The 27,039-nt window shown below is 41.6% G+C and overlaps 1 protein-coding gene across 2 annotated transcripts in view; it reads right to left on the bottom strand.

Annotated features, from left to right (window-relative positions):
* The window catches only part of PCNX2 (pecanex 2), a 360,390-nt gene that overhangs the window by 231,239 nt on the left and 102,112 nt on the right, over positions 1-27,039 (bottom strand). For both annotated transcript variants that reach the window (XM_049868166.1, XM_049868167.1), the window contains exons 14-15: positions 25,410-25,520; positions 24,105-24,196 (exon numbers count right to left, since the gene is read on the bottom strand). In XM_049868166.1, the coding sequence (XP_049724123.1) occupies positions 24,105-24,196; positions 25,410-25,520 (203 nt within the window). The remainder of the gene's footprint in view (positions 1-24,104; positions 24,197-25,409; positions 25,521-27,039) is intronic.

The following is a 27,039-nucleotide window of genomic DNA, read 5'->3' as shown; positions in this document are numbered from 1 at the left end:
CTGGTCTCAGGCTGATGGAATCTCTGGGTTATGTGGCCCTTTTTGCCTCCTGGGCTAATATTTTCCTTGTGCCTTTGGTGTTCTTCATTCTCCTTTGCTCCGGGTGGGTTGCGACCAATTGATACATCTTAGATGGCCGCTTGCTAGCTTTTAAGACCCGAGACACCACTCATCAAAATGAGCAGCCGAACTCTTAACCACTGTGCCACCAGGGCTCCAACAAAGAGACTAATGGACTAAATTGAAATTCGGAGAAGATAAAAGACAGTCCCTTTGAAGAAAGAGCAGAGGAATTTGAAAACAGAAGAATAAGATACTTGAGGTTTAATCTGATAGAAGCACAGATGCTAATATTCAACAAACTTCCCTCAGCATGGAAATGCAGACACAGGAAGCGAGTGTTCCCACAACAGGCAGCATGGAGACCTTGGACACTGCTCTCATGCCACCTTGCCGTTCCCGCCAGCGAACATATGTCCTTCATGTACAAGGAAGAAAACTTCTATATACTTAGCCTTTCAGTCTCCATCGTCAAAATACGCTTCTGCCTTCCAAAGGCTGAATTTAGTCAAGGACTTAAATGTTCTCTCAAGATATTTATCCATTAACTCATCAAGTGTTTTATTTGGAAGGGATGAGCTGTTAAGTGTGTTTAAAACCAGACACACAAATGAATGGGTCAAGTGTTTTAATGCTATACTCATATCTGCTAAGATATGCTGGAAAGCGAATGTTACACTGGGTAGAGCTAGTGATTTTATTTTCACATGCTTCAGTTTCCCAGGAATTAATGATTCATTTCTTTTATCTCCCCAGAGTGAGTGTCTGGGAGCCTGGAGAGCAGCATCAAGAAGGTGAGTGGAGGGTGACAGCCTTCCACAAGACTGCTAGGTGGACCAGCACTCATGGAACACTGCTGATTGGTCCTACATACTCCGCTCGTGCAGCCCAGCCTCCGCCCAGGACTGCCCTGCACCCTGGCACTCTGCTCAGGTCAGCTTCCTAACCTATCTGGCACAGTGATTTTTTCCAAGGTCCTCAAGGTGCATGGCTGCATTCATTGCTTCTCTGACTGTGTCGATGTCTTTCCTGCCATTTTACTGAAATGTTCGTATCCAGAGATAAAAGCCTTCTCTGCTTAACTCCTCCTTTTGGAGTTTCCTTCAGTAACCTCCTCCCCTCCTGTGTCCAAGAAAGAGGTGCACTTCCTCCTTCCTGAGGCCAGCCCTCTCCTCACATCCATGATTTCCTCCTGTTAGTCCACCAAAAAAAAAAAAAAAATGTTGCCCTTGAGTCGACTCCAATTCATGGTGAACTCATGTGTGTTAGAGTAGAACTGTGCTCCATAGGACTTTCAATGGCTGATTTTTTGAGAAGTAGATCACCAGGCCTTTTTTCCGAGGTGCCTCTGGGTGGGCTCGAACTTCCATCTTTCAGTTAGGAGTGAGCACTTAACCATTTGTAACACCCAGGGACACCTCTTATTCCACAAATATCCCCTATTTGGAGGTAAGCCATCCTCTCTTTTCATTGGTTCTTTCTCCCCTGCCTATAAAAGTACTTCAGTTGCTGACATCTCTCTCAAGCTCTCTCTTTGCTCTCCCATCCAGTGCCAGCCCCACATCTTTCACTCCTCCAGCCCCAGTGACTGAAACCTGCTGTCACTGTGGCACCTCTTTGTGGGGAGAGCACTGCTTCAGAGTGTGGACTTTGGTGCTGGGCGGGCCTGGAGTGAACCCCAGCACTGCCTGCCATTCGTGAACTGTGTGACCTTGGCTAAGGTGCTGAACATCTCTGAGTGTTGGGTTTGTTTCCTCCTCTTGAAAAAGGAAAAATGCTATCTATTCAAGAATTGCTGTGAGGGTATTTTCTGTGCCGTGGGCCATCTTTTTAAAGTTTCTGGCACAGTGGGGAGTGGGAGGGAGGGACATGATACACTCCTTTCTTGGTGCCTGGCCCCAGGGCTCTGAGCTAGACACAGGTGATCCTGGGAGATGCTTCCTCCTTTGATTGACCCTGCAGTCAGCTGATGCTCACGTATACCGATATACCTTTTCAATACCTCTTCGATCTGTCCCTTCCTCTCATGGCATCCTGCCTAGCTGAGGCCTCTACTATCCCTCTCCAGGACCACTGTCAATAGCTTCATAACTAGATAACTGTACTCCAGTCTCTGCACCCCTTCCTCATCCCACAACCCCCCATAATTCATGCTCCACAAAACAGCAGAGTCATCTTTTCTTTCCTAAAGCACAGATCTGATCGCACCACTGCCCTTCATTCAATGCCTTTCAGTGACTCCTCTTTGCCTGCTGAATGATATCTACTCCACAGGAAGGCACAGAAGCACTTAGGATCTGACCTCAGCCCAACTTCCAGCCTCATTTTCATGTTTAGAATATTCACGGCAGCACAACCACAAAGATAAGTTGCTTCCTGCCCCCGGCCTTTGCCCACATGGTCGGTCTGACCCACCCACCCCTACTCTTGACCTGAGAACCCACGTTTCGGTTCTCAGCGTGAAAACTTTCCCCTGCACAGTGCTGCCCTCCCTGACTGCCCAGCAGAATGAAACCCTTCTGCTCGACTGTGCCTCAACATTACCTTTACATACCTCCACTGTGGCATCTAATGAGGTCACCTTCATTATCTGAGTAAGGGTGTGGCTGCCCCTCACCTGAGAGTCCCTGGCCACAGGAGTTGTGCAAGTCACAAGGACAGCGAAGTTCTTCAGTGTTTTCATTGGATCAGTGAGACAAACACAGTCTTCCACTACGTTAAGGGTGAAAACAATTTGCCATGTGACTTGTTGGCTTTATTCCCACTGGAAAAGGGGTTCTGGCACCACATGCCAACATAATCTCCTCCAAGACTGGACTCACATCACTGCCTCTGTGAAGTCTTTCATGACATCACCAGGTTGCATCAGGCCCATGTCCTCTATGTCCCCAGGGCAGCTCAGGTGCCTCCAACTGAGCCTCACTGTCCACCTGTCTGCTCCATCATGGACAGTGGAGGGACAGGCTCCATCTCTTCCCCCTGCACCTGGACAAATGTTTGCAGATCAAGGTTTCCTCGAGTAACCTTGAACCATGAAAAGTTCAGTTATCTATGCTGACATTTCTTTCTCTTCCATTATCCATGTGGAGGAGAACTTCAGTGAGAAAAGGTGAAGGAATCACACAGTGTAAATCAAATGTAGATCAGCCAGTGAACTGCTGTTGAAACGATGAGACTGTTGGAGGACACGCAATCCTTTGACCCTGGGACTTCATTTCTCCTTCAAACAGCACACCCAATAACAGAAAAGTCGTTCTGAAACTTGATTTTTAATTCTTCCCCCATAGTTCAGTTATCAAATATGTATTGACCACCTACTGTATCTACCTCCTGAATGTCAGTTTGTCATACTGTGGTGACTGAAGTGTTGCTATGATGCTTGAAGCTATGCCACTGGTATTTCAAATACGAGGAGAGTCATCCGTGGTAGGCGGGTTCCAGCAGAGCTTCCATACTAAAAACATACTAGAAAGGAAGGCCTGGAGGTCTACTTCTGAAAATTAGCCAATGAAAACCCTGTGGATCACAACAGAACCTTGTCTGACTCACTTGCTTCGGACATGTCATCAAGAGGAATCAATTGCTGGAGGAGGACATCACGTCTGATAAAGCAGAGGGCCAGCGAGAGCAAGGGAGACTCTCGGTGAGATGGACTGACACGATAGCCACAATGATGGACTTGAACACGCTGATGATTGTAAGGATGACGCAAGACCGGCAATGTTTCTTTCTATTTCACATAAAGTTGCCTTGAGTTGAAATTGACTCGACAGCAACTAACAACAACCTACTATGTGCCAAGCACCAAGGAACACAACTGTGAGCCAGACAAACAGTGCCTTGGCCCCATAAAAGGACAAGTGAAAAGAAACACAAATAAGTAATGGCAATACCATGTGATATGTGCTGTGGCAGTGCGGGACACAGTTCGGATCAGTCGCAGAGCAGCAACCAGAGTCTCAAGTGAGTCAAGACAATGGCATTGAAGGGAAGCCCTGCACAGAAGAAACAAACACAGCCCTTCCACTCTAGGGCCTGTGGAAAGGCCAAGACCGGCTCTACAGTACTTGAGGTGGGGGCGGATGGCCTCACCCAGCCCCCATCACTCCTCCAGCTCCCTGCTCTGTCCTCTCACCTAGAGCTCCTCTTCCTTCATTTCATATTCGCCTCCTACAAAAACAAATAAAAAACGTTTTCCGAAAGGGAAAAACTGGCTAAACTCTGTTTTCCTCTATGGATTCCTCCACACTCACTTATAAAAAAAAAACTCACTTATGCTATATGCTTAATTCAAAACCTGAGGGCAGAGGCTTTTCTTTCACTTGCAGCCTATAAAAATGCAAACCCTGGAAGAAATCACTGAGAGAAGGGTTGAGTCATCAGAAGCATGGAAATAATTCTCATTGTGAGGATCAGGGAAAAAAGTCAAGGGACCAAGCGCTCGCAAAGTTGAGTCCAGGCTCATCACTTCCTGGAGTGGGTGATCTCATGGAAGACATCAACTTCTCAAAGGCTTAGCTTCATCTTCTGTAAAAAGGTGACAACAGCACCTTTCAGAAAGTGTGGCTATAATGACTAATGACATCTGAAGCCACTTTGCACACTGCAAAGCAACATGTCAATGTTAGTTTTTTGTTAAATGGAAAAGAAAGTGTACCCCTGATGAATGGCCTTCTAAGAAAGTAAATTAGATCCAGACCCTATATTTAGATAATTAAATTCTCCTATTTTTATCCTCCCAATACTCCTTGCTGAACTCTTCTTTAATTTTGTCTTAGTTATCTAGTACTGCTATAACAGAAATACCACAAGTGGGTGGCTTTAACAGACAGAAATTTATTTCCTCACAGTTCAGGATGCTAGACGTCCAAATTCAGGGTTCTGACTCTAGGTGAAGGCTTTTTCTATCTGTCAGCTCTGGGGAAAGTCTTTGTCTCTTTCCAGCTTCTATTCCTCGGTTCCTTGGTGATCTTCATGTGGCATTCCATCTGTCTTCCCACACCTGTGATTACTTGATTCTGTGCTTTTTATATCTGCTCCTTTTATATCTCAAAAGTGATTGGTTTAACCAGATGGCTTCACTGGCAAGTTCTACCAAACATTCAGAGAAGAGTTGACACCAATTCTATTCAAACTCTTCCAGGATATAGAAAAGGAAGGAATGCACCTTAATTCTTTCTATGAAGCCAGAATAACCCTGATACCAAGTATAGGCAAAAACTCTCAGCAAAATAGGAATAGAAGGGAAATTGCTCAACATAATTAAGGGCATATATGCACAACTAACAGCCAATGGTATTCTCAATGGAGAGAGTAAAAGCATTCCCCTAGAGAATAGGAACAAGACAAGGATGCTCATTATCACAATTCTTGTTCAATATTGTACTAGAAGTCCTAGCTAGAGCAACAAGGCAAGAAAGGGAAATAAAGGGCATCCAAATTGGTAAGGAAGAAGTAAAACTACCTCTATTTGTAGATGACATGATCCCATACATACAAAACCCCAGAGATTCCACAAAAAATTACTGGAACTAACAGAAGGGCTCAGCAAAGTGGCAGGGTATGAGATCGACTTACAAAAATCAGTTGGATTTCTCTACACTAACAAGGAGAACTCCAAAAAGAAAATCAAGAAAACAATACCATTTATAATAGCCCCCAAAAGGTTAAAATACCTAGGAATAAATCTAACCAGGGATATAAAAGACTGATACAAAGAAAACTACAAAACACTACTTCAAGAAACCAAAAAAGACCTATGTAAACGAGAAAACATACCATGCTCGTGGATTTGGAAGATTTAGCATTGTGAAAATGTCAATACTACCCAAAGTGACATGGATAGACATATACACACCCATGTTCACTGCAGCATTTTATTCATAATTGCAAAAAGATGGAAACAACCTAAGTGTCCATCAACGAATGGATAAACAAAATGTGATACATGTATACAATGGAGTACTACGCAATGATAAAGAATAATGATGAGTCTGAGAAACAACACGGATGAAGTTGGAGGATATTGTGCTGAGTGAAATAAGTCAATCACAAAAGGACAAAAAATATATGATACCTCTTTTATAAAAAGTCAAGAATAGGTTTAAACATAGAAAGCAATGTTCTTTGATGGTTACTAAGGATGGGAGGGGGAGGGATGGAGAATCACTTACTAGATAGTAAAAAACCAAACCATGTGTTAATTTTGGTGAAGGGAAAGGCAATACGCAATATGGGGGAAGTCAGCACAGCATGACCACAGTAAATGACGACACTGAGAGGAATGCAAGAATAACTATGGTAAATACTATAACACATCCAGCTCTGCAACAGCAATAACCAAAAATTTGTGAGAGGTTACATAGGTAGATATGTACACTACATACGTGTGGGAGAATGTATGGGAGTAATGTGTGTGCATTGATAGTTATAGTTGTGGGCATTTGTATATATATATGTGTATGTGCTACATATATATCCATATATGTAATGGAGCACATAGGGGGCACAGTTATGGAAACTTCCTAGACATATCTAAACACCTCGTGGGACTGAGTTACTGGGTTTGAAGACTCAAGACCATAGTCTCATGGGACATCTAGGTCAATTGGCATAACAAAGTTCATAAAAATAATGTTCTACATCCCAGTGTGGTGAGTAGCATCTCGGGTGTTAAAAGCTTGTGAGTGGGCCATCTGAGATACAACTATTGGTCTCCTCCCATCTGGAGCAAAGGAGAGTGAAGGAAACCAAAGACTCAAAGGAACAATTAGTCTACTGTACTAATGGCCCACACAAACCACAGCTTCCTCTAGCCTGAGACCAGAGGAATTAGATGGTACCTGGCTACCACTACTAACTGCTCTGACCAGGGACACAATAGAAGGTCCCCATCAGAATGGGATAAAAATGTAGAACAAAACTCAAATTCACAAAAAAGACCAGACTGACTGGATTGATAGAGACTGGAGGAACCCCCAAGACTACTGCCCTAAAACACTCTTAATCTGGAACTGAAGCCACTCATGGAAGTCCCCTTTCAGCTAAATAATATATTGGCCTATAAAATAAACAAAAACAACAATGAGGAATGTGCTTCTTTGAACAATCTTGGAACTATATGAGACCAAATGGGCAACATTTGCTCAAAAGCAAAGATGAGAAGCCAAGGGGGCAGGGAAACTGAAGGGATGGAAACGGGAAAGGCAGGGTGGAAATGGGGAGAGTACTGACACATTGCAAAGATACCATCCAATGTATATGAATTGTTGAATGGGAAACTAATTTGCGGTGTAAACTTTTACCTAAAACACAATAAAATGTTCCAAAAAAAAGTGATTGGCTTGAGATACACCCTATACTGATACTGCCTTATTAATATAATAAAGAAAACCCTATTCCAAATGGGAATACATCCACAGGGGTCAAGCTTTACAACACAGATTTTTGGGGGACACAATTTAATTCATGATGCATTTACTCTGTAATTTTCAATTTACCTAATCCTCTTCAGTGCAGAGGCTGGAGGACAGCCACATCTCACTACTATTGAGGGACTGATGGAAAAAGAGTGGGAGTTAAAAATATCAAATCAGAAACAATGAAGTTAGAGGTAAGCAATGTTGTTTCTCTTTTACTTCCAGCATTTATCTCAGTTTGTAATTATACATCTGTAGATGTGACCATCTGATTAATATCCGATTGGTCCACTTGGCCTAAACAGCAGCAGACACTCTGTTTTACCCACCACTGTATCCTCAACACCTCACACAGGGCCTGAGCTATGAAAGTCATTTAATAAAGATGTATATAATGAATGAACTGGATTTGAGCAACTGTCACATGCTTATTACACACTGCAGATTTAAGAGGGGAAGGGTAGGGATTGTTTTAAGTACCGAAGGTACATAGAAGGAGCCTTGGTGGCACAGTGGTTAAAGCGATCAACTGCTAACTGAAAGGTTGGTGGTTCAAAACCACCAGCAGCTCCGAGGAAGACAGATATGACAGTCTGCTTCCATACAGATGTACAGCCTTGGAAACGCTTTGGGGTTGCATTGAGTCAGAATCGACTTCACGGCAGTAGGTTAAGTTACAGAGACGTTGTTCTTTCACGTGCAGAACAGTAGTTAAAACTTGGGCTCAAGTGTGAGACTAGCTGGCTTCCAATCCCAACTGTGCTGATTACTTGCACTAGGATACTGGGTAATATTTAAAAAAAAAAAAAAAATTAATAGTGCCCCCTTGTAAAGTTGTTCTAAATATTAAATGAAATAAAAAGTGTAAAACACTTAATACAGTAGCTGGTACAAAATGCTCACTATTTGCTCTTGCTATATGATTTTCTAATCTCCATAAGGGAAGTAAGGACTGCAGTGGAATCGCACTTCCTGCAAAAGTTAGAATCAACAGTAGGCACTCTTCTTCTCTAGGAAACATGGGGAAAAACAATGATTTTTACAGATTCCTTTTATCCCTCCAATTCTACCCACAAACAGAAAGGATAGTTTTAGAAGGTAAGAAACAAAAAACTCCTCTAAAAATTGTGAATTTGGCCTTCCTAAGATGTGTGATTATCATCCCAAACTGCACGGTCTGAACTGACAGATCTTATCAGGGGTAATTTTCATTTATTATTTTAAGCTGTTACATTCCTTCTCGTGTGTCTCCTATATTAACTGGACTAAAAGTCCATATTCATTCTTTCATGCATGTGATTTCTTGTAGACATAATCAGTGGGTTAGGAATAAATTGTTAGACATGAGTGAATGGCAGTGTGTCCACAGGGGCAGGACAGACGTAATGAATATTTCCTTCAATAGTGTAAAAGCAAAGTGCTGCCAGAATGGCATACTTATTCTTCCAAGAAAAACAGTAGTATGAAGGATGGTAAGGATTCCATATTCCCACTGCTGCTTTGCACATTTTCTAGCCCAACCTCAGATCTCCACACAACTATTTCTTAGAAAGAACCCGGGATTTCCCGAAATTTGACAGATTGAAAATGGAAGACCACCCTCGTTTCCACTCTACTGGAAACACCCTGAGGCTCCAAATTCTTAATATTGTTCATTTTTCAATAGATACAGATGAGAATATATACACTCATATATATATATACACATATGTTCATACTCCTGAAATTAAATAACCAAAAACCAAATTGAATAGATACATTAAATTACTGAAATAGGCAGTTTACATAGACAATATTTATTAATTGGAATTGTATGGATATACGTGTGTATATCCTTCAGCACTGCAACTTGAGCCTTGAATTTTTCTTCAGTTCTTTCAGCTTGGGAAATGCCAAACCTATTCTTACCTTTTAATTTTCTATTTCCAGTCTTTGCATATGTCATTATAATACTTCACTTCTACAGCCATCCTTTGAAATCTTCTGTTCAGCTCTTTACTTTATCATTTCTTCCATTCACTTTAGCCACTCTAAGATCAAGAACAACTTTCAGTGTCCCTTCTGACACTCATTTTGGTCTTTTCTTTCTTTCCTGTCTTTTTAATGACCCCTTACTTTCTTCATGGATGATGTCCTTGATGTCTCTCCACAACACATCTGGTCTTTGGTAATTAGTGTTTAACGCTTCTTATCTATTCTTGAGATGGTCTCTAAATTCAGGTGGTTTATACTCAAGGTTATACTTTGGCTCTCGTGGGCTTGTTCTAATTTTCTTCAGCTTCAACTTGCATATGAGCAATTGATGGTCTATTCCACAGTTGGTCCCTGGTCTAGCTCTGACTGATGATACTGAACTTTTCCATCATCTCTTTCCACAGACTTTATAATATTGAAGGATTCTATGGGCAAAATACTGAACGACACAGGAATTATCAAAAGAAGATGGAAGGAATACACACAGTTACTATATCAAAAAGAATCAGTCAACATTCAACCATTTCAGGAGGTAACATATGATAAAGAACTGATGGTATTGAAGGAAAAAGTCCAAGGTGCACTAAAGATATTGGCAAAAAACAAGGCTCCAGGAATTGATGGAATACCAACTGAGATGTTTCAACACACAGATGCAGTGCTGGAGGTGCTCACTCATCTACACTAAGAAATTTGGCAGACAGCTACGTGGCCAAATGACTGGAAGAGATCCATATTTATGCCTATTCCAAAGACAGGTGATCCAACTGAATGTGGAAATTATCAAACAATATCATTAATATCACACACAAGTAAAATTTTGCTCAAGATCATTCAAAAGCAGTTGTAACAATGTATCGACAAGGAACTGCCAGAAATTCAAGCCTGATTCAGAAGAAGACATGGAACGAGGGGTACCATTGCTGATGTCAGACGGATCCCTGACTGAAAGCAGAGAATACCAGAAAAATGTTTACTCTTGTCTTATTGACTATGCAAAGGCATTTGACTGTGGATCATAAATTATGGATAGCATTGCAAAGCATGGGAATTTCAGAACACTTAATTGTGCTCAAGAGGAATTCGTACGTAGATCATGAAGCAGTCTTTCAAGCAGAACAAGGGGATACTGCATGGTTTAAAGTCAGGAAAGGTGTGCGTCAGGGTTGTATTCTTTCACCATACTTACTCAATCTGTATGCTGAGCAAATAATCTGAGAAGCTGGGCTATATGGAGAAGAAGGGGGCATTATGACTGGAGGAAAACTCATTAACAATCTGCATTATGCAGATGACACAACCTTGCTTGCTGAAAGTGAAGAGGACTTGAAGCACTAATGAAGATCAAAGACTACAGGCTTCAGTATGAATTATACCTCAACATAGAGAAAACAAAAATCCTCACAACTGGACCAATAAGCAACATCATGCTAAACAGAGAAAATAGTAAAGTCATCGATGATTTCATTTTACTTGGATCCACAATCAACACTCATGGGAGCAACAGTCAAGAAATCAAATGACGCATTGCATTGGGCAAATCTGCTGCAAAAGACTTCTTTAAAGTGTTAAAACGCAAGGATGTCACTTTAAGGACTAAGGTGCACTTGACCCAAGCCACGGTGTTTTCAATTACCTCATATGCAGGGAAAGGTAGACAATGAATAAGGAAGACCAAAGAAGAACTGACACTTCTAATTATGTCGTGGACAAAGAATACTGAATATACCATGGACTGCCAGAAGAACGAACGAACCTGTCTTGGAAGAAGTACAGCCAGAATGCTACTTAGAATTGAAGACGTTCAGACTTCTTCTCACATACTTTGGATGTACTATCAGGAGTAAAAAATGACTAGAAGTAAGCCTGGGGAAAGGATATTCCAAGTCACAGAAAGGCACAGTACCTCCAAGGCTGGCATGAACTTGCTTTTAAGGACGGCCTGGTTACACTGCAGGATAGGAGGGCTGGGTGCCATTCGGAAGGTACAGCTCAGAACACATTCATAAAGACAGTGGGAATAGATAAGAGAATGGAAAACAGTTTTGATGAAAGAAGGGAAATAGCTAAGCTTGGAGAAAATAAATTTAAAGGAAATGGCCTTTATTTTTTTATCATCCTGTAATCTTCTACATAGGGAAGAGAGGCAGCCTGGTTGCCACTGATTCTGAAGACCAAACAAAAGGCAGTGTGTTTCATTAGCAGCATATGGACTTGAATGGAATTAAAGGAAGAACTTCCTGACATTGATGATTAATTGAAATGCTGACGTTACAACTGGGGAACCACTAACATTTCCTTTGCCCAGATTACTTAAGACTAGTATGGATAACTACCTTGTATGGTTAAGGGGTGAGCTTGCCTGAAAGATAAGGAAGGAGGAGAAGCCCACTGAACAATTCTCTTCTTGTGCTGTTATTGCATAGGAATATACTACTGTTTTAGCAGCTCCGTGTTTTACCGCACACCTCTACTCCTAGCTAAATACACACGCTGAGCACAAGAAGGAGCTACTCAGAAATCTTTTAGAGAAGTCAGAACGGGGAGGAGCACTGAGGAGTAACCAAAAAAATAAAGTGCATGTTATGGATTGAATTTATGTCCCTCCAAAAAATATGTTGAAGTCCTAATCCCTGAACCTGTGAATGTGACACTATTTGGAAATAGTTTTCTTTTGTTACATTAATAAGGTCATAACAAAATACTCTTTTATGAGTAGTGTCTTAAAAAGGGGGGGAGAAATAGACACAGGGACACGTACAAAATGGGGGGAAGACATGCTGTGAAGATGGGGGGCAGATGCATTTACAAGTCTAGGAACACCAAGGATTGCTGGCAGCTACTAGAAGCTGAAGAGACAAAGAAGGACCCTCCCCTAGAGCTGAAGCCCTAAATTCAGACTACTAGGTTCCCAAACTATGACAAAATAAATTCTGTTATCTCAAGCTTCCCAGCTGTGGTATTTTTGTTACAGCAGGACTAGATAACTAAGACATGGCCTCTCTCCCATTTTTGTACTCCTTTCTCCTTAACCTCCTCCTCACTCTGCAGGCTGTTCAGTCATCAGTAACCCAACTTGCACTCCCTCCAGCCCCAAGCTTGTTTCCCCTGCCCTGTCCTCTCTGGCCACTTCGCTCTGCACATGTGTGGGACATGTGACAGGAAGACAATAAAACCCCCGGGGCCTCTGCAGCCTCAGAAGCTGAACCTCAAGAATGAATGGGCATTGTCAAGTCAGACAGGTGGTAAGGAAAAACAGCCAATGCATTTGAGGATGTTTTTATTTTAATTCTTATTTGCAAACAGAAGAAGGAAATATTTACACTAAAGGAAGATGACAACTGACCTAAAGTTGGATTTTGAAAGAAAATGATCAAATGCACTGTGAATTTTACCTAAAAGATGTAGTTCATTGCTCGGTTTTACAGTTCTACAAAGAGAAGCAGAAAGAAAGCAAGTACTGACTGACATTTCTGGTGGAGTATTAAAATAACTTCTGTATTTGAAATATGTAAGTATTAGTAAAATTATATTTACTCACACACATGTATATACACATATATATTTCAAGAACTCAAAGTTATAAATAGTATTTTAAAAGATATATATATATATAGTTGTTGTTACTGTTGTTAGGTGCCATCAAATCGGCTCCAACTCATAGTAACCCTATGCACAACAGAACAAAACACTGCCTGGTCCTGTGCCATCTTCACAATTGTTGCTATGCTTGAGCCCATTGTTGCAGCCACCGTGTCAATCCATCGCATTGAGGGTCTTCCTTTTTTTCGCTGACGCTTCTTCTTTACCAAGCATGGTGTCCTTCCCCAGGGACTGATGTCTCCTGAGAACATGTCCAAAGTATGTGAGACACAGTCTCGCTATCCTTGCTTCTATATATATACACATATATATATATGTCTTATATGTATATATCTTACATATAATACACACACACACACACACACACACACACACAGATATATATACACAGTGCCATTTTCTTAAAATGCTGTCTTGACATAGTTTTGAGACCCTAGCTGGAGGCTGGTCCATTCACCTTCTTGAGCAGCTAATTAAGCCCACTCTCTAATCACTCTCTTGATCAGGTTCTCAACTCCTGGGCCACTATACACTCATCCTAATGGCCCTAGGGCAAGGTGCCCAACAACTAGAGATGGCCCCTATGCTCCCTGGGCCTGTAAAATTATTCAATATGCCCAGTTCCCAGGAAGCCCACTTTAGCTAGCTTTCCATACGTAAGCCCTCTCCTACAATTCCAGCTGGTTGTTTTCTTGTCCCTGGGTATAGCCCCCTGTGTGGCCCTGCATCATAGCATGCTATGCCTTCCAGTCACTGGGAACTGTGAGGAAAATAAACCTGTTACTTTTCACATCTTCCTGATTCTTCTTTCCTGTGTCATAGTTGACTTACCATCCCACAAATTTGTTAGAGCAGTATATACACACACGGACATCACATACACCTATACCTATACATTCACGACAAGGGGCTCAAGCATAACAATAGTTGTGAGGATGGCTCAGGACCAAGCAGTGTTTCCTTCTGTTGTACATAGGGTCACTATGAGTCAGAAGCAACTAGATGGCACCTAACGACACGACAACATATATATACATATTAAAAAAAAAACAAACCCATTGACATTGAGTCTATTCTGACTCATAGTGACCCTATAGGACAGAGTAGAACTGCCCCATAGGGTTTCCAAGGAGTGGCTGGTAGCTTTGAACTGCCGACATTTTGGTTAGCAGCCATAGCTCACCATAGCTCTTAACCACTGTACCACCAGGGCTCCACATATACATATACATACATATACACAGACATAGACATTATTGGAGGAAGGTAAGGCTTTCAACAATCTATCACTCACTGGTAATGAAGTATATAACATGTGACAGTTTGCTTCCAAATTAACATCCCTAATTGCTTTGAGATGCGTCTCATGGGCCCTGGACTGGGAATGGTATGAATTGATGAGTGCTGTCTTCATAAAACTCCCACGGGTTTTGAAATATTTTTATGAGGTAGAAATAAAACTGTCTAATAGTCCTACAATTCTGTGGTGGATTTCACACGCACTTGGGAGTGGTCCTGATGAGCATGCACAAGGCAGTTCGGCTTTGTATGAAGCGCTCTCCGAAAACATTCTCGTTGTTAGGTGCCATCGAGTTGGTTCTGATTCATAGCGACACTATGCACAACAGAACGAAACTAACGGTCTTCACTTCAGTATTTTTTCTTGACATTTTAAACATTTCTATGATGGAATTTCCTGGGCAGACCAACTGAGGGTTTGGTTATTAAAGTGAATGCAAACAGGCCCAATTCTCACTTTGCTGTGCCCTTCATATCAGGTTCAAATATTTTGCTTTCAAAGAAAGAGAAAATGGATTTTTCTTAGCCATTAAGCATAGAGGCATTTCTAAGATCCAGGGTTTTATACAGCCCAAAATAGAAACCAGATCATATCACTCTGACTCGGATATAAGTGCCATTTCTAGATCTACTTTTGACATGAATCTCATCTTCACGTAAAAAGGAGCTCTGTGCCCATAAAGTTCCAGAAGTTCAGTAAGATCAGATGAATTGCCCAGGCCTTGTACTGTGTAATCTTCACATTTCACACACGGCCCATGGGTTACTACGTGATCACGTGTGTGAGCATGCACGGGCCCCGCTCTGGGCTCCCACAGCTCCACAGTCTTCATCTATCCCTGCAGCAGCCCTTGTCAATAGCCTCTTGAGACCTGGAGCACCCCGAAAGGTGCTCTCCCAGTGCCTTACACCAGGTCCAATTCACAGTAGGTAATAAAATAATGATCATGTCAACACATTTGAGAAGTCAGACTTCATTCTTTGCTAAGGGTAAACAAAAAAAAATTTCTTATTTCATGCTGTTTTTCATGTTGGCAAAAAAAAAAAAACACTGTATGTTTTTGAGTCAAGACAATATATTACTTTTAGGAATAGGTACTGGAGGAAAATTAAATTGTTAGCTAGCAAAACATAATGGCAGGTCCCATGCATCCAAGTCTACCTATACCTATAATGAATTGCTGTCAAGGCAATTCTGACACATAGTGACCCTATAGGACACAGTAGAACTGTCCCATACGGTTTCCAAGGCTGTAATCTTTATGGAAGCAGACTGCCATATCTTTCTCCTGCAAAGTGGCTGGTGGGTTTGAACCACTGACCTTTCAGTTAGCAGTCGAGCTCTTAACCACTGTGTCAACAGATAGATATATAGAGATACACACACACACAAATGAGTGTACTTTTTTGAAAACATTAGCCTTTACTTTCCTTCTCATAACTCTCTTTCCAGTTACCTGTATATATTCAATCCCAAAGTTTATAGGATGCCATTTGTGTGACAGACACTGGACTAAGCACACAGAATATAAAAAGAAGCATATATAAATCCAGTCTGCAGCTCCTAAGATCTCATGGTTAAACTAGAAGCAATGAAAAGTGCATACAAGCAACAATAGCACTAATAGCGCCTAGTATCTAGCAATGACTTAATCAGCCACTTTACATGTATTATCACATGCAACTGTTAAACACCCTTAAAGGAAATATATTGCTCATTTTACAAATAAGAAAACAGATGCTTTTACTTTACTAGTTATTATGGTGAGTATCTGTATTTTTCATACATACACAACCTATAAGTACTGAGTGAACATCAAAAGAACAATATTGTCCATAGGATTTTGGACGAGAGAAAGATAAACTCTTACTGGCATTGCTAGGACAAGCATAGTCTTCCATCTACTACAATCAGCACTCCCCTGCTCATCCTTTAGGCCTAGAACTCTCTTTCCCACCCACCCTGCCTTCTCCCAAGCTCTCACTCCAAATCGAATAGTCACTGAATCCCACCAGTATTGATTTCACCAAGTATCCTGGATCTGACCTTGCGCCTCTCTGTGCTTACTACCAGCACTACTGGGACCTTAGTCCAGATCTTACTTCGCTCCTCAACTGCAAATCCATTTTGAACAAGTTCTGTACTATCAATATTCTTCCTTTTTTTCCCCCCAAATCGATGTCAACTCGCACTGCCAAGGTCATCCCACTCAATCCAGAGTTAACTAGGTATAGAGGTCAATCGTACTCCTTCATTCTCCAGGGAGGGAGGTGTGACAGAAAGTATTAGCTGCCTACTCATACCCATTCTCTCCTCCTTCCTCACTAGCAGTAGCCTCCATACCCCTTGGTCAGATAGCCACAAACTCCCAGCTAAAAGATTTGAAATCCCTAGTCCCTTGCAGCTAGGGGTCACATGCCTGGAGCCATAAAATATAATCAGAAGTCTAGTATAAATAAAAGCAAGTTAAAACTTGGATTTTAATTTCAATTTTATTACTATTAACTCTATAGCCATTATGTTCATCATCTGTATTAGTTTTTTAATTGCTGTGCAACAAATAACCACAAGCTCAGATGCTTACAACAACACAAACGTGTTATCTCACAGTTCCCATGGTCAGGGATTTGGGCATGGGTTAGACGGGTTCTCTGCTCAGGGTCTCACCAGGCTGAAGTCACAGTCCAGGCCTGTGGTCTTATCTGAGACTTGGGATGTTTGGCAGAATTCAGTTCCTTCCAGCTGTAGGACCCAGATCCCATTTCCTTGCTGGCTGTCCGCTGGGGTGCACTCTAGCTTCCAAAGGCTGCCCTCATCCTTGCCATGTGCTCTTCCCCATCCCATCTGCAGTTCACAAAATGGCTGCTTACTTGTTCAAGGAGAAGGTCTTTGATGCTTCTTCTATTTCTGACCTCTAGGCCCTCTTTTAAAGTGCTCACCTGACTAGGTCAGGCCCACCCAGAAAAATCTCCTCGTTGATTAACTTAAAGTCAACTGATTAGGGAGGTTAATTAGATCTACAAAATCCCTTCACCTTAGTGTATAACATAACCTAATCAAGGGAGTGTATCCCATCATCTTCACTGATCCTGCCCACTCTCAAGGGGAGTGGACTAACAGCGTGTGTACATTAAGAGGCAAGAATCATGGGAACCATCTTAAAATTCTACCTACCACACCATTTATCAAGAAGTCTTGAACCAGTCACTCCATGGACATACCTAATTTAATTTCATTTACTTCTTACAACATCCATATAAGGTAGGTGCTACTAATCCATTTTACAATTGATAAAACAATGTGAATTAATCGCGTGCCCATAGGCAAATAATTTAACAACTGTGTGCTTCAAGATCACCACTGGTGAATCGAAATGCTAATATCTTCCTTATGCATTACAAGGAGATATAATAAAAGGAACTAAAAATACACTTAGGAAATTATTTCAAAAACTAAAATACTATATATCTGCGAGGTATCTAATATGCCTGTGACTTGTTCATTTGACTAGCAAATATGTCTGTGCTTCAAATATGCTAGGTAGGATGGTACAGAAGAAAGAAGATTGAAAAGATACAAGATGTGGCATCTGAGATGTGTGATGGTGGGCAAATTGCTTAATTTCTTTCTGGGTCTCCATTTTTTCATTTTTGATAACAAAATTAAGCAGTTAGACTAGAGGATATCTAAGGTTCATTCCAGAGCTAAAAGAAATTCTAGACTATGAGTTTGTTTTATGTCTACATTTAGATTTAAATCCTCAATGCAGGGAAAATGTCATCACCTTAGGCTGTAACCCTGTAGCACCAAGAAGAGACATGAGGAAAACTCTCCCGTAAGTGATTGTTAATGATGCTTGAGAAGTATTAAATTATAATAATGTGCTTCAACTTCTGGATCCCCTTGCCATCAATAAAACAGAATCTCTTCGTAAGGGATAATAAAAAATAGAAATCATAGTTTATCCAGCCATAGAGAAAGCCCAGCTAATTAACTACCGGGCTACTTCTCTAGGGAGCAAATATTCCAGTTGCTTCTGTAAATCACTGTCAAACATTTAAGTCAATGAGGGAGTCCATTTATATGTCACTTGCTACCATCTTGGATAAGTCTAAGGGGATATGAAATTAAAAGAGGCATCCAGTTTTCTTTCCCTAATTAATATTCCAGAGAGCAAAATTAACTCAAAATCTCTTAATCTGCTTCTACCAAGTGGTAGTAATAATAAAAAGCAAGGAAATAAATACACATTAAGGCCCATACACAGAAATATATCTCTGGCAAGGCAGCTGACATGCTGAAATTGTTCACAATGACCCATCAATCCATCATGATGCAGCAGAGATACAGGAAGAAATCAATTCCAACAATGCAAAGAGTAGGCATAAAAGCCCTAAACAAAAGCTTCATTAAACAAGAAGTGGAATCACAGCTCTAGGTAAACGTGAGTTAGTTTGAAGGTGGGTGAGCTTTTCTTTTTTCCTAAGGACTCCCTTGCCAAATTGTTAACAATATTCATCCAATTCACAGCATTTAATAGGTGCTGCTTCTTAAAGTGATGAGTCAACTTGAGGCCATTAGAAAACTTGGTACTTAAAAAGGAGAAAGGAGAAAGGCAAACTGTTCTATTTTTACCAAAGAGTGTTTCAGAATATAGCTAGATCATTAAGATTCTGTAACACTGGACTACACTGTGCATTGCAAGTGGCCTGCACGTAATTGTGAGCCCTTTTCTATGTGGAGCATGGGGACTCGACGGCTCTCTGAGATGAAATCAACCTTTTCAAAGTATCACAGTTCCAACCTGGTAAAGAGTCGGCTTCAACACCTAAGTAAACCCTAGGGCCCTTGAAGTGTTCATTCTCATCACAGAGTCAGCAGTGTGCTTTCAAAATGGCATCTATGTACTCTGATCCAACAATTACTTATGCCTGTAGCATGCCAGGGAGCCCTGTGGCACAGTGGTTAAGAACTTGGCTGCTAACCAAAAGTCAGCAGTTTGAATCCACCAGCCATGCCTTGGAGACCCTATGGGACAGTTCTACTCTGTCCTGTAAGGTTGCTGAGTCTGAATCAAGTCTACAGCACCTAACAACAACAACATAGCATGCCATAAACAGAAGAGAAAACAGAAATCAACAAGCCAAAAAACCTTGACCCGGGATTGTAAATCGAGTCTAGGCCAGCTCTGACCAGTTGGTGTGGCCGCTTGTAATAAGTACTTGGAGATCTCTGGAGGCCCTATGACCTCAGGGAGAGAAGCTGCTGTGATCAATTGGCAGTGTCTGATATGCGGATGGAGGTGTACAGGAATGGTAGCACCTGTCCCATAACTAGGTAAAAACCCAAAAACCTTCTTTTTGAATACCAAGTTATTCAATAATTTCAAAAGCCCTCTAAGAATTCTGCCAGAAAAAGGACTGTAACAATCCCAGGAGTGTACATTACTTTTGATAATACTTGAGCTGGGAGTAATGAGCATCCAGCACACATCAAATGAAATGGATTTTTCAGGGAATACAAGCCTCTTTTAGGAAGTAATCCAAGCTGTTCTATGAGTTGTCGCTTTGTGGAAAACATCCTGCAAATGAAGAATATTTGGTTTTCTATAGATTCAATCATGATTCTATCATCAGAGAATTATTTTTTTTTTTACTAACAAATGAATCTTGTCGACTCAAAAGCATGAGCCCTAAGACAAAGGTTTATCACAAGACAAAGATTAGAGTAAACAGATGTGATTTAACAGAGAGATGGCACAAAGACAGCTGACTGAAGGTCAGGGAGGTGAAGGTTGTGGTCTAGTCATTCACAGAGAGATTTGGGAAATCAATCATTGGAAATTTTTAATGCTTAAGTTTACCATCACCATTGAGCCATCAGCTCAGCTATGGTATTCAATAACCTAGAACTGGTGACTTCTTTTTTCTGTAAGTTCCCTTCACACAAGCCCTACCCTTATGAAGCACAACAGTTTCCCGTTACCCACTGGACCCCAAATATGCATTTCCAGCCTAGCATCCAAGGTTCTCCATAATTTTGACACATCCTGCCCAGGTATCCTATCATCTCTTTCTCATTCTCCATTAGTGGGTTAATCTCCTTATCACCTCCTCCACATGTAACGGTCAATTAATCACACCTCTAACTTTTTAATCAAACCATTTGGCTGCATATGACCAGGGTCTCAGCCCAGAGTTAAAATGTTTGAAGGCTGTGCTGAGTAGCACCTGATCTGATTGGTTTTTCCCTCTTTTATTGGCCACAGCACGTTATCATCTTTCATGAATTTTAAGCTCCTATGGGGCAGCTCTACTCTGTCCTATAGGGTCGCTATGAGTCGGAATTGACTCGATGGCAATGGGTTTGGTGTTTGGTTTAAGCACAAAGGGGAAGCCCTGATGGTGTAGTGGTTACGAGCTACGGCTACTAACCAAAGGTCAGCAGTTTGAATCCACCAGGCGCTCCTCGGAAACTCTATGGGGCAGTTCTATTCTGTCCTATAGGGTCACGATGAGTTTGAATCAACTTGATGGCAATGGGCTTTTTTTTAAGGACAAAGGACTGTCTTTACCTCCTCTCATATGTTCAGAACACACAGCAGAGTCACTGCTATGTATAGTCATACCACTGAATGCGAAATTTTCAGCCTCTGGGTCAGTAACAAAAAGCTCGCATGTTCACATCTCCATCAACCAAAGCAAAAAATATTTACATCAGATGCTATTTACTAGCCAGGGCTGCAAAGGAAAGTGAAGAAGTGTGGGGCCTGGTCAAAATAGCATTACCAGAAGAGACACCTATCTCTCTCTTTTTTAAAAGCCCATTTAATTGCTCAATAAAATATTCAAAAAAGGAAAAGCCCGAGTCCACACTGGGAACCAGAGAAGTATGCTTGCCTACAAGGCACAGACTCTGAGGAATTTATGCCAGACTAGATGAAGCAAGACTGAAAGAAGGTTTTAGGGTCTGACACACAAATTCCACTCTTCATTTGAGGCAGTAAGTAGGAAAAGATCTTGCTAAACTCTTGAAGACATCATCTGTATAAAGAGGCAGGTGGCTGGAGATGAGGGCTGGCCAGGAGTTGGCAGAGGGCATACCACTTGGACTCACATCGATGGGCTGGCAATATTTAAATATCTTCAGTATATTGGAGGCATCAAAATTTGTTTGGTCAGGTTACTGGTGGGGATACTGGAGCCAAGAAGGTGGAATAGAGATTACATAATCCCTGACATTCCACTCATATCTACTGACCATTACGAAGCTTCCTTTCAGAGTTACCTAAGGCTCCATTAATATGACATTTTCCCAGGGGGAAATCATCTTGTCATTAGGTGCCATCGAGTCAGTTCCAACTCATAGTGACCCTATACACAACAGAACAAAACACTGCCCAGTCCTGCACCATCCTCACAATCATTGTTATACTTGAGCCCATGTTGCAGCCACTGTGTCCATCCATCCCATTGAGGGACTTCCTCCTTTTTGCTGACCCTCTACTTTACCAAGCATGATGTCCTTCTCCAGTGACTGGTCCCTCCTGTCCAAAGTATGTGAGATGTAGTCTGGCCATCCTTGCTTCTAAGAAGCATTCTGGTTGTACTTCCTCCAAGACAGATTTGTTTGTTCTTTTGGCAGTCCACTGTATGTTCAATATTCTTTGCCAACACCCCAATTAAAAGACATCAATTCTTCTTTGGTCTTTCTTATTCACTGTCCAGCTTTCATATGCATATGAGGCAATTGAAAACACCACAGCTTGGGTCAGGTGCACTTTAATCTTCAAGGCGACATCTTTGCTTTTCAACACTTTAAAGAGGTCTTTTGCAGCAGATTTGCCCAATGCAATGCGTCTTTTGAATTTGTGACTGTTGCTTCCATGTATGTTGATTGTGGATCCAAGTAAAATAAAATCCTTGACAACTTCAATCTTTTCTCGATTTTTCATGATGTTGCTCATTGGTCCATTTGTAAGGATTTTTGTTGTCTTTACACTGAGGTGTAATTCATACTGAAAGCTATAGTCTTTGATCTTCATCAGTAAGTGCTCCAAGTCTTCTTCACTTTCAACAAATAAGACCGTGTCATCTGCATAATATGGATTGTTAACAAGTCTTCCTCCAATCCTGATGCCAGCTTCTCATATGATTTGTTCAGCACAGAGTTTGAATAGGTATGGTGAAAGGATACAACGCTGACACGCACCTTTCCTGACTTTAAACCAATCAGTATCCCCTTGTTCCGTTCCAACGACTGCCTCTTGATCTACGTACAGGTTCCTGAAGAGCACAATTAAGTGTTCTGGAATTGCCATTCTTCGCAATGTTACCCACAATTTATTATGATCCACACAGCCGAATGCCTTTGCATAGTCAATAAAACACAGGTAAACATCCTTCTGGTGTTCTCTGCTTTCAGCCAGGATCCGTCTGACGTCAGCAGTGATATCCCTGCTTCCGTGTCCTCTTCAGAATCTGGCTGGAATTCCTGGCACTTCCCTGTAGATGTACTGCTGCAATTGCTTTTGAATGATCTTCAGCAGAATTTTACTTGCATGTGATATTAACGCAGCAGGTTTGCCCAATGCAATGGATCTTTTGATTTCTTGACTGCTGTTTCCATGGGCGTTGATTGTGGATCTAAGTTGGAGTACAAATGGTTAACACGCTCAGCTGCTAACTAAAAGACTGGTAGTTCAAGTCCACCCAGAGATGCCTCAGAAGAAAGGCCTAAAGATCTATTTCCAAAAATCAGCCACTGAAAACCCTGTGGAGTACAGCTCTACTCTGCACACGTGGGGCCTCCAGGAGCCATGAGTTGGAGTCTACTCAACAGCAACAAACCACAACAGATCCAATTTCCTGACCTTCTGACGTGGAAGACTGTGTTTAGATTTCTCACTGCCCTCCCCAGCCCTCCACTCAATGCACACACTTCACCTCGCCCGTTCTTCCATCACAGATATAATATAGTTATTATTCAAAACATTAAAAATATGTGAATATTCACAGTTGAGTCGTGTATGGACAATAGTGACATTTGTTTTCTATGTATTTTTGTTTTTCTGAAGCTAATGTTTATCTACAACTGTGTGAACCATTTCCTTGATGTAAACCTCTCTCTCTATACATTTATACGCCTTACTGGTTTTGCTTAAGAACCCAGCCTAAGACACTTGTTTTTTCATGTCTTAGGCTTCCTTTGCTGCCAGTCTAAGTTTCCACTTTCACCATTTGGATAAGTCTAGAGACTATCTGTTTTCTAGATTCTAAAATTGTGTTGCTGTTATATGTTCTCCTGTCCCCTTTGTCCATATAGTTTTATGCAATTTTAACTCTTTACTGTCGTTCGAGACCAGGCAGTGTTTCCTTCTGTTGTACACAGGGTCGCTATGAGTTGGAACCAACTGCACAGCACCTAACAACAACCACCTGTCTTTTGAGTGGGTTTCAGAAAGAGCAAAGGGTGATCACCCTGTAAAGCAGAAGCTTCTCCTCAGGTCATTAAGTGGCCATGGCAGCGAGACCTCTACAGAGGGGCAGCCAGCTAGGCTGCCAGCCCAGGCAGGACCTCTCCAAGGGGCAAAGAAGTGTCATCTAACCCCACGATGGCCTGTCCAGCCAGGCTCTGGCACTCCTCGATCAGCTCAGGCCCCATTTCTTATGTAATTGGAAAAAAACACCTGTTTGATTAAACCAAGAGACTACGAGAGAGGTGGCAGGGGGTGGCGGTTCTCCCCTTACCTTCACGGCGCTGAAGCAGAGCGCGTGGAGAGCCGCGGCGGCTGCACAGCTCCGGGCCACGCCATACACGGCTGACAGCATCCCGGACACCGCTGCAATGCAAACATCTGTGGGTCAGGCCTGGGTGGGCACTTCCAAAATCAACACATGTTGTGAGGCAGTGGAGAGAGGCTGCAGCTTTCAAATACAAAATCTGTGCTAAGAGGCAACGAGTAACTATGGCATCAGTCACAGAACATTGGTTGAGCATCGGCACAAGGAACGCTGACCATTTAACTAAAAATTCACGAGGAACGCGTGGAGAAAGAACTGTTCACAGTGTTCTTTAAGAACTGTTTGAATGTGCCAATGTAGATCAGGGGAAGGAAAAGATGATGGGTAGCAATTTCAAGAGAAGAAGAAAACGAGAGAGAAAGAGAAAGGAAAAAGCATACGCAAGTAAGCATTTGTGTGTGTGTGTGTGCAGGCATGTGTGATATGTACATGTGTATGCATGTGTGAATATGTGGGTGTGTGCACACATGATTGTGTGTGCACTTATGTGTTTGCATGTGTGTGTACATGTATAACAGGTGATAACAGTAATTGAGCACCTGCTATGTTCTAAGTGCTTTATACACATGATTACATTTATCCTTACAGCAATCTTACAGGGTCAGCGTTTTTATTTCCATTTTAGAGAAGAGTAAGCTGAAAAGTTAAGCAATCTGCACAATCTCCAAGTAAATGTTACATGAGATTTAAATCCAACTCAGTCTGAAGTTCCGTCCACTCTACAAAATGGGAGGAATGGTGATGGTTGGGGGTAGAGGTTACCTGTCTGTAAGGCACACGCACAGCTTACACTCAATGTCTCACACACGTGTTCACACTTACCTTCACACTCACCTGTAAGGCACATACTTGCCTTCACACTCCCAGATTAACTCACACATATCTAAGCTCAAATACACGCTCACACAGACTAACACCCACACACTCTCACACACGTTCATTCACACTAGGTGTTTTTCTAAACAGCAGATAGAAGGGCCCCATACCTATTCCAAAGTCCAGAGATTCTATGCCCCCAGTTGCTTTGGTTGTGCTGTCACTCAACCACCAAGCTAAGTGGACCACTTTCAACTTGGCTGAATGAATCTGGATGGACCCACAATCAACCGGACTGACTAACACTGAGGCCATTTAAATGCTTAGGACAAAAGAACCCTAACTTGCTAGGCTCTCATTCCATGCTCAAGGCTATATAGCCCTTATCTCAACTTTAGACTCCTTTAAGGGAAGAGTAGAATGGAAACAACTTACCAGAACCTCCAAAAAACAGCATGTCAATTTGTTCCAAAAGATAAACGCAGAAAGTGTTGATCTGCGGAAAAAGCCCAAGGAGGGAAATTGCAGGGAAGCAATATAAAAACGCTGAAAGTGAAAAAGCGAAATTGAAAATAAATGTGTGGTTCCTGCTGCAAACGTTCACCCTTCCCTTCCAGGTGACCCCTCCCCACAGGAATACTGGAGAGCATACTAAGCTCTTTCTGCCGGGAGGAAAATCTGGAAGTTGAGATGAAGTAGTGCCCTATGGAAGTCAAGAGGGAGCTGGTCCTGAGGAAAGGAGTAGAGACATGCTCAGAATCATGTACAGACCTCAAGGATGCTGAGTTAGCGAATATACTGGTTTTGAGTTTGAGAAGGTAGACTTGGATCTGGGGAGTTTGGGGTTAGGGGAAAGGGGACTAGGGAAGCTACGTGAACATGCAAAACCAAAGTATAGTAGTTATGAGGACATCCTCCTGCATGGGAGAGTGAGCAAAGATTGGAGACAAGGAGTCTGCTTGCTTCGTGCTTCCGTAACCCCATACACTTCAGTTCCTGAGAGTCTACTATATTCTAAGCACTAGTTGGAGATTCAGAGTTGAGTCAGACCTCAAAACCCTCACAGAGCAGTAAGGGAACATGGCAGTACGCAAGGAACGGCAATGCACTGTGATAGGGAGACATGAAGGGCCTGAGTCCAAGATGGACAGAATCACCTGGTAGATGAAGGTGGCCCTGACAGAGGAGGGGAAGATGGCGCTCCCCCATAATCATAAGAATAAAATTGTACAATTGGTTAAAACATTTGTGAATTATAATTCAGTGTTTTAAAGAGATAACTTATTAGAAAGAGAAAAAAAGTAGTAGTACAGCTGCATTTACAGCAAGTTCCTGATCACTCTCTTTCTCAATTCTATTTAAGTAGAATTTCATAAAATACAGAAACCCCCTTTGGTACTGCTATAATGCATCTGTCTTCCTTTCTATCCCAGTTTATTGGGTAGGGTTCACAGTGGCTGAAAAAAATGACAATGAACTTGGTAATGGTAAACCTTAATAAAACTAAGGAAATTTGATTTGAAACCCAATATGTCTACCCACTGAAACTATATCCTAAAACTGTACGTAAATATCCACAGTGAACAACGGGAGTAGGGTGACAGGGAAGGGTGTTTCAGCTGCTCTTGAAAAACAGGAGATACGAACTTTTCATAGTGAAATTTTAGGAGTGATGTCATTTGCATATTTCATTTTCTTCTTAATAGTTGGTTAAAAGTAATTGTGGGACAAGCCCATCTACAACAACTGAGAAACTGCTCCAACTCTTTATGAAAGTAAAATTTTGTGTAATAAATGTGGCTATGCTAACCAGGCCTTTGCTTAGGGATAGAATAACTTCTGGGGGTTAGAACACATGGTAATGTTGTTACAATCTCTTTTCTAAAAAGATTTTAACTATACTGTAAAAACCTAGATGGTCTATAAGCAATTTATTTCTCAAAGTAGGCAACTTAAGACACAAATACTGATCTGCTAGACACACTGTCTGTATAAGACACAATTCATTTTTTCCATTTTTGTGAATGAACCTAACTAAAAGATAGGAAAGAAGTATATAAATAAA

The sequence above is a fragment of the Elephas maximus genome, chromosome 24 (genome assembly GCF_024166365.1).
Source record: "Elephas maximus indicus isolate mEleMax1 chromosome 24, mEleMax1 primary haplotype, whole genome shotgun sequence".
Lineage (NCBI taxonomy): Eukaryota > Metazoa > Chordata > Mammalia > Proboscidea > Elephantidae > Elephas > Elephas maximus.
The sequence above is the reverse complement of the archived record's forward strand: the minus strand, read 5'-3'. Positions and strand labels throughout refer to the sequence as shown.